General features: G+C 43.7%; 2 protein-coding genes across 9 annotated transcripts; one reads left to right on the plus strand and one right to left on the minus strand.

Moving 5' to 3' along the window:
• Positions 1-299: 299 nt before the first annotated feature.
• LOC129601602 (keratin, type I cytoskeletal 9-like) lies at positions 300-4406 on the minus strand. Of its 6 annotated transcripts, none has more exons than XM_055500447.1 (10): positions 4160-4406; positions 3995-4078; positions 3396-3505; positions 3068-3334; positions 2751-2882; positions 1764-2579; positions 1549-1588; positions 1356-1425; positions 1015-1098; positions 300-720 (listed from the first exon to the last, which is right to left on the minus strand). In XM_055500447.1, the coding sequence occupies exons 1-6, from the start codon at positions 4277-4279 to the stop codon at positions 2534-2536; spliced, it is 759 nt and encodes a 252-aa protein (XP_055356422.1). In that variant the 5' UTR covers positions 4280-4406; the 3' UTR covers positions 300-720; positions 1015-1098; positions 1356-1425; positions 1549-1588; positions 1764-2533. The 6 variants fall into 6 exon arrangements, with proteins under 6 accessions (XP_055356422.1, XP_055356421.1, XP_055356426.1 ...); XM_055500446.1 differs by having other exon boundaries at positions 1356-1430; XM_055500451.1 differs by lacking the exon at positions 1764-2579.
• A 900-nt stretch (positions 4407-5306) lies between these two features.
• Positions 5307-7702, plus strand: LOC129601605 (uncharacterized). Of its 3 annotated transcripts, none has more exons than XM_055500457.1 (3): positions 5307-5391; positions 5761-6257; positions 6970-7702. In XM_055500457.1, exons 2-3 carry the CDS (start codon positions 5922-5924, stop codon positions 7327-7329), a joined length of 696 nt encoding a protein of 231 aa, XP_055356432.1. In that variant the 5' UTR covers positions 5307-5391; positions 5761-5921; the 3' UTR covers positions 7330-7702. The 3 variants fall into 3 exon arrangements, with proteins under 3 accessions (XP_055356432.1, XP_055356431.1, XP_055356430.1); XM_055500456.1 differs by lacking the exon at positions 5307-5391 and adding an exon at positions 5394-5523; XM_055500455.1 differs by lacking the exon at positions 5307-5391 and having other exon boundaries at positions 5408-6257.
• The last annotated feature ends 223 nt before the right edge of the window (positions 7703-7925 follow it).

The following is a 7925-nucleotide window of genomic DNA, read 5'->3' on the forward strand; positions in this document are numbered from 1 at the left end:
TTTCTTTGGTCTGCATTCGAACAGTTACAATTCACACGCAACGTTTTTCTACGTTGAGTACGTGCCGCAAGTATTACAATTGCTCTGTGATTCCATAATTCATGGGAATTTTTGTTATTCGCAGTAAACTTGTCACTATTTTGATTCAGACTTAATTATTAAAAGCTAATGGTTTCAAACTTTCAAGACAAAAAAGGAATTGTACAGCAATCATAAATCTGTCAAACACTAACGACAAATTAATAAGGCGATCTTACAAACAAATACCCAGCATAAGAAGCAGCACTTGAAGTATCTCATTTTTGGCACAAGTGTTTAATTCGGATAACTAAGTACTATAAGCATTCTTTGAAACGATGAAACCGTGACAACCAAAGCAATCACCGATCAAGTACTGTACCAATTGTAAGACCACTGATAATCCTCTGCTCTACTTCACTTAAGCCCAGCCCGAATAAGTATCCAAAAACACGTTTCTGATCTTTTCGATTTCATACACGTAAAACATTAATTTAATCAAGCCAAATTATTAATCACAATGTCGATTAGGATCTCCCTAACGCAATCTCAAAACTGGAACAATCAAACAAACGGAAAGCATTTCTATCGCGAATCGCAACAACAGCCGCAAAACAAAACAACATTTGCGAAGTGCGAACTAATGCCCGAAAGGAAACCGGAAGCAGTCCACGGAGCTCATCCCGCAGAGCGATACCGTATCTGCAAACAATCAACACGATGTAATACTGCGCTACAATCCAGCATTTCTAACAATTGTAAGCAAAACTTGGCAGGTATGTGATTTCGCTCAGCACTACGACACAATGATCTATCGTCGCCTAACCAGACGCGTCAATAAGCATGCTTCTCGCACACGCCCACCAACACACCGGCTCAGCTCCAGTGTAAATTAATTTCATCCCCGCGAATACATTACACGTACAAAACATTATTAGCTACAAGTTCCCAACTACATACGTACTATCGATACTGCATTTATTCCATACAACGTACCTTCAACAAATTCCCAACGCCGGAAGCACAGCTCCATCACACTGCCGTCGGTAATCGGCGGCCACGCAGAAAACGTTCCATCGTCTATACCAAAAACATCCATAAATATCAAAACACCAACAAAGACAAAATAAAGGAGTATGTAACCAAAAAAGGAAATACCAATGGCCTGCAGTTCCTTGGTTTCTTTAATTCAGTTACTTACTTTATTTATCTGATTTTAAAAATTATATAAAAACGGATTTATCATATACTAGGAAGTAATTTACCATCTCAAAACATGTACAATAATAAGCAGCTCGGAGATGAAAGCAAAAAGTGATCTGTTAACGGGCCCATACCTTTCTTTGCGGCAAGGAAAGGTTCTCCAAAAACGCCTTCCACAGTCCGGTTGCCAAATCCTTCACAGATCTAACCTAACAAAAGCCCAACCATAATTATACAGCGAGGCAGTACATTTGAGATGGCCAAAGACAGACAAGTATAAGAAAACTGTTGTTCACTTACAGGCTATAATGCTATTCAAGCAATTACCTTCGGCATTCGTCCAGTCTACGCATATCCGATTTCAGCGCTGCAAAAGAAGAAACAGATTAATATGAGAAGAGAGTACTGAAGTACTCTGCTGCAGCGACGATAGTAAAAGGACAACTGATTTTAGCGTACGTAGCCAACCATCAAAAACTATCATGTAAACCCAAACTGTACGCAGTCAGCCGACTGAGCAGCGCACAGAATTTCTAATTTACCGTTAATCCGGATCACTATATTCACATTTTCAGCGCACATTATCGGATGCGAGTTCTCGATGATTGGTCCCGACGATAGCGAACGGTAAGCACGGACGATCATCGATCAGACGACAGTTCCACGCGACAGGATAGTTTCACGGTTTGGGAACTGCAGCGCACGGGAACTAGTGCTGCTAGTTATACACGGTGACACAAAACAACGGAAAACTTTTATGGCAGTATTGGCAGTTTCGAGGACTGTTGCGCTGAACCGCATAAACGGTCGGGAAAGCCGACGCTCACGCAGTATTCTTCGCATGTTTCACGAAAAACGGTTTGACAAAAATACAACGGTTACAGCAAACGAACGATGTGACACACCAATCAACCTACCCGCTCCACAAGACGGAATCGATACAACCGTCGCTGGAACGATTCTTCAGACGAACACTGCTGGAAACCGAGCGCACGCGAGCAAAATAGCGCATTTTATTCATTTTATCGTCGTTGCAACTTTCACGATGGGCGAACAAAAACTGGTATGATACACAAACAGCAGTCGAAAAACCGACAAATTGGCAGGCAAAACAGATCTCCCGGAAAATCGCAGGGGAAGAACGCATGAACTGTACAACGGGGCCGACGCTCATATAAACGCATTGCACGGCATGTGCCGGGGAAAAATTAAACGGCTTTTAACGAAACATGTCTCATGGATGGCGCCGTGATTGCGAAATGCTACATGCTTTAACGGCTTTCTCAGGCGATGATCGATGAGAACGAAACGGCTAATAGCGACGCGTAACACCTGCGGCCGGAGCAGCGGCACCGTAGCTGTAAACGGAGGAATGCGCGATTATATTATGCAGTCAGAGAGAGATTATGCAACGTTTAAACAGAGAGACGGTGGAGAGGAGCAAGCGGAGAGACGGGCCCAGAAGAGAAAGCGACAGGTCCATCGACATATCATCGAAAAGCGGCTAGGAAATCGTTTGCATGACTCACCCTCGTCCGGAATCCCGGGAATACGTGGACGAGGAATAGCGGTCGTAGTTGTCGTAGCTGGAACCACCGTAACCACCGGCCGCGGGGGCAGATCCGTAGCTCCCACCGTACGATCCACTTCCGTAATTCGACCTGTAAAACATAGCCAAAAAATCATTTAACAAGTCCGGAGAAAAATTAAAGCGTAATTTACAATAGAAAGTTCCATCAGAGTAACTATGACAAGAATGTTCACAGACTGACGTCTTACTAGAAAAATATCAACTTCATCCTTTGAGCAATTCAGGAAAGATACAACGATTCAGGGAAGACCTTACCTGGGCGGACTCCGTCGCGAGTAGGAATCGTAGGAAGATCCTAACGAAGACGCCGGAGCGCGGGAATCGTATCCGCCGCCGTAGCTCCCGCCCGAGGGGCGCCCACCGTATCCGCGATCCCCATACACCGTGCCCACATCCCCGCCACCGTAACCCCGCGAACCCCCGCTCCCGTAGCTGCGATCCGCACCGCCGCCGCCGCTGCGGCCGTAATCACCGCGTCCGTAGTCGTCGCGGCGCCGATCGATCGGAGACCGGTCACGGTAACTGCAAATTGTTATCTTTTCGTTAGATAGAATAATATGCAGGAGAGAACATGCGGCAATACCCTGAGCGTCCGTTCTCACGACGATCATCCCGTCGCGGTGGCGGCGGTCCGCGTGTATAGGGGGCTCGGTCGTCGCGCTGTTTGGATTTGGCTGGGCGACCGTGGGATCTCTACGGAATTTTTGTTCATTAGCTTTTTGTGTAATTTAAATTAAATTTATTACAATCAAGCTTATCAAATTTTAGCTAATCAAATATTAAACTACAATACCTGCTACAATTATTATTCAGAAAAACGAGAAAACTAATTTTAAATAAAACAGCTTCAAAGTTCAAGGTGGCTTTCAAAATTTCAGTATTCAATATGGCGCATGTACGAATTCCTCGTACTATGATCCATAAAGCACGGATTTCGAACAGGGAACCAATCGGCATTTGCGACTGCATTCACCACAGCAGGGCCTGCCTGAGCAGGCATAGTTTTTCCAGTTTCGTTTATTTACAGAGTTTATGATTAACTTCGTTACGACTTTCAGTACTGTAATAAAATTACCGGAAAATTATTATTTAAAATTTACCGTACTTAATTATACTTTTAAGAACCCATTTAGGAAACCACGACAGAAATAAAATATTTCGAATTTCGCCTACACCGCATACCTCGACAGTCAGAGTTCCACCTTCGATCTCCAGATTATGGTAGGCCTTGATGGCGTTATCCGCCGCCGTCTCGGAATCCATGTGCTAAACAAAAATACGCAGATTTAGGAACGATCAGGCGACGCAGTTTCCTGAGTACCAGCGGCAGCCGCACCAAGCACTTACAACAAATGCGTAATCTTTCACAGGCTGGCATTCCGTTACGGCACCGTACTTCTCAAACATCTCTTTCAGGCGCTCCGGGGATAGTGTTTTCGGCACACGGCCGACGAAGATCTTCACCATGGTGGATGCAATTATGAATGAACTTCAAAATGAATAGAGGACTAGCGGAAAACCTAGCAAGCTTTTGACCAAAGAATTTTTGAAAATTTCTTGCACTAACTAATTTTCAGGCGATTGATTTTTGAAGCTCTCCATCGAACACGACTGGATAACCGCAAAATCACGCTGAGTCGACGCGAACTTCGATTCGGCTGCGCAACCGGATTTTATTAACCATAAGTACCGGAAGTAATTAGATACGGCGATAACAGTTGGTATATTCACTCTACTCTGCGGTAAACCGAGCTGTTAGCCGTCAAAACGCTATATACCCGTGGTTCAGCTTGCTTCCGTTGCCCTCCCCCCAACACTTTTGATTGGTGGTTTTTGTGAGTGCACCAATTGGGTAGAGAATTGATTTTTCTATCGAATGGTATATGGCTTAGCCGAAGACCGTTTAAACTGGTGGCCAGAAAAGTCGTAGACCTCGCCGCATCAAGCCAATTTACACTTTCTGGCTCTCATATCTTTTGAACAAGGGCGTGTGAGTGGCATGTGAGTTGACATTGAATGTTGCAAATAACTTAATCTTGAAAATTTGCCAAAAAAATGGAGAAGCTGTTCAGCAGGATCTCGCAGAATTACGAAAATGTCCACTACGCACTGGATGCTAGTGTTGCCTGAAGAGTTCTTCGATTCACTGGATACTGTCGCACTTCGCTATGTAACAACCTTCTGTCTGATGCAAACATTGGAATTTGTTGTGCTTTTAAGGGAAATGGGAAGAGTCTAGCCAGTTATCTTGATTTCAAATTATCCTAAGCTGAAAAAGTTTGAGTAAAAATGGCAGAAATGGTTCAGATTTATCGTCGAGACATTGCGGCTACCGCACATCAGGAGTCGCATTAGGCACAACGAGAACCGCACGTAGGCGGTAGTTACGAACGGTTTCCTTGTCTCGACTCATTGACGAAATTAAACACGCATAAAGAGCATTCTCGTAGGCTCTATGCTGGAGCGTATATTCACCTCCGAATTAATTTTTGAAACAAATTTTTTGCTTTTAGGTTAGTTTGGTACTTCTATAATATTCCATATTTTTTTCTCTACAAAACAAATGCAACTAGATCATGGTAGGCCTCATATGAACAAACCACTGTTCTGCTATCGCCGTCCCTACGGTAGTTGTTTTGAATGTTTTCTTGGTGGTCTGCTCCATTTTCCAGTTATGATTTCATCTGTTTCAAGTTCGCGAAAATTTTGGGGTATTTTATATTTTAATTCCTTTCAGATTTCGTTGCCGCGCTGTATTTTATGAAGTTCTTTCGTGCATCGTTATAGAACTTCATAAGAAGTCAACACTGTACTTACAATTTCGATGGTATTGCTTAGTTAAAATTAGAATGTGAAGACAGTAATTTGAGACAAATATCTATATATTTATTTGCATTTGTATTTTATTTGGCTGATTGTCACTGATTCCGAAATCCCGACTTGAACAGAAAGGGGAAATGGCACTCCGGAATCCCTGATGTCAGCCTGACGCTAGCTGCGTAGCTGATTGTAATGCTGTAAGAACTGCAGCTTCACCACACTTTGGAACCTGTCATCCGAGTCCAGAGTCTAGACCATCTGCTCCCGATACAATCATCATTTCATCGCCATGACGGGGTTCATATGCAGCACCATCCTATTCATGACGGCGCTGTTGATTATTCGCGCCACACGAGACGTGCGGGAGATGGAGCTGCGCTTTCTCGCTGACCATCTGAATGATCACGAATGTCGACAACTGATCGAAGCACTGCACAGCACCGCGTACCAGCTGTCTGTCGTCCCCGACGGATCTCACACCGAGGCCAACCGGACGTGTCTGGAGCTGTTGGAAAAATGGAATCAGGTGGAGAGTCGCGGGGAATCATTTGTGCGGTTGGTGGAGCGACTAAGACAAATTGGCCAGCCCGATCTGGCGGAAACGGTGTCGCGTGCTGTACTCAAGGTATTTCCAGTTTCTCCTGCTGGTCTGCACTTCCATAATTCCATTACTGTACTTCTTGTATGTATTTCGTTAATCAGGCATTTATCAGTCAGCCGGGTGCTGTTCGGGAGTCGTAAATGATTATGAAATTTTAAGGAATTTATTTGATGGAATGTTTGTATAAAAATGAAAGAATATTATGAAAATATAAAAGGCAACAATATTACAAAAATCGTGAGTTGGACCCTAATTGCAATCCGTTAAGCTGTTATTTTATATAAACGCGTTTTTAGAAATTGAAAAGAAATGGTTTACGATTAGGTAAATTTTTTAAGAGATACGGCGACATTTTTCTCGTGTTTTTTTGAATTTTCTAGAGTAGGAATAACTGATTTTTTTAAATTTATTTGCTTATAGTTTTCTTGTATCGCCTTCTCCCACGTATGATTACTTCTACATTACATACTTCTGCCCATAAATACAATTTACAGTTGAGTTTTTGCACGGTCAGTTGGTAATCAAGCCTATTTTTCGGTCTTTTCTCTCCTTATAAAATAAAATTTATGAGCGAAGCTCGTCTATACATACGAGTATTGCTAATGAATTGAAATTTAATTACGGTAGACTGCGTACAGCCGTATACCGTGCTTTCTTATTACAGTATTTCCGTTGTGTCCAGTCTACATTTACACACTGTTGGTTAGCTTATTGGAACTCATGGTTTTATTTTCAGGATGTGAGCAACGATGCCCGTCTGACACTGCACGACCCCTCCCTGTCCGCCACCGACGACGTCATCGTGCTGCACAACCCCGCGCCCTCCTCCCAGCCGGACGCCGCGCACATTCCCGACTTTGACGGGCGCAGTCCCGAGTCCACCTGGACCTTCCAGCTGCCGGCGTGGACGCTGGCGCAGACGGTGCTCTTCATCATCTCCTCCACGGTGACCATCGGCCTGTTTGGGTACTGGTTCTTCTACTGTGTCCCCGAGTGTATGCGCGGATTATGGGGTGTAGTCCGCCGCCAGCCGCAGCGCAGTCGCGACGACGCCGCCCAGTTGTTGCTGCAGGAAATGGACGATGCGGATCTCTGAATTATTGTCGTCGTTGTGCCGGCAAGGTCTCAAGAAAACCCGAAAAGGCCAGTGAATTGTGATAGAGAATGCTTTACAATTTTGTGCTTTCACCCAGAATGCTCAGTTAATATTCCCACAACGAATTCACAGCGCCAAGGTGATTTTTTTACATTTGTAACTGATTCTGATTGTCGTATGTCGGTTAGATTTGGTACGTGTTTGACTTGGAAAGTGGGCGATGTTCATGAATGTACTGTTTAGCCGCGTTGGCCGTCGTTAACGTTTACCGTGATGCACCATCTTGAAACAGACTGTTTGGTTGTCGGTGCACGATGTACTTACTACATAGGGAATACTGTTAAAAAGAGATGCTTATTAATTACCGTTATTACTTTCGCTGAAGCAATTCGTGATCACATCTTTACTCGTAAACTTATTAATTTTGTCGTTACAGTTGATAGAAAAACAAATTAAGGCAAATTGGCAATAGCCTATGAATTCACCAATGTTGGGTTGACGTTTTAAGACGTTGTTCGCTAAAAAACGTGTAAGGTTCTCCGTTCTCCTACCTACACCCAGTTTTACCTGTACATGTATATAGGTACAGTATGTAT

The sequence above is a fragment of the Paramacrobiotus metropolitanus genome, unplaced genomic scaffold (assembly GCF_019649055.1).
Source record: "Paramacrobiotus metropolitanus isolate TYO unplaced genomic scaffold, Prichtersi_v1.0 Parri_scaffold0000254, whole genome shotgun sequence".
NCBI lineage: Eukaryota > Metazoa > Tardigrada > Eutardigrada > Parachela > Macrobiotidae > Paramacrobiotus > Paramacrobiotus metropolitanus.

Coding starts and splice junctions, on each gene's coding strand:
- LOC129601602 (XM_055500447.1), bottom strand. CDS start 4,279: ATGGTGAAGATCTTCGTCGGCCGTGTGCCGAAAACACTATCCCCGGAG. Junction 4,079..4,159: donor TGAAAGATTACGCATTTGTT/GTAAGTGCTTGG, acceptor ATTTTTGTTTAG/CACATGGATTCCGAGACGGC. Junction 2,883..3,067: donor TCGCGACGGAGTCCGCCCAG/GTAAGGTCTTCC, acceptor TATGTTTTACAG/GTCGAATTACGGAAGTGGAT.
- LOC129601605 (XM_055500457.1), top strand. CDS start 5,922: ATGACGGGGTTCATATGCAGCACCATCCTATTCATGACGGCGCTGTTG. Junction 6,258..6,969: donor TGTCGCGTGCTGTACTCAAG/GTATTTCCAGTT, acceptor TTTTATTTTCAG/GATGTGAGCAACGATGCCCG.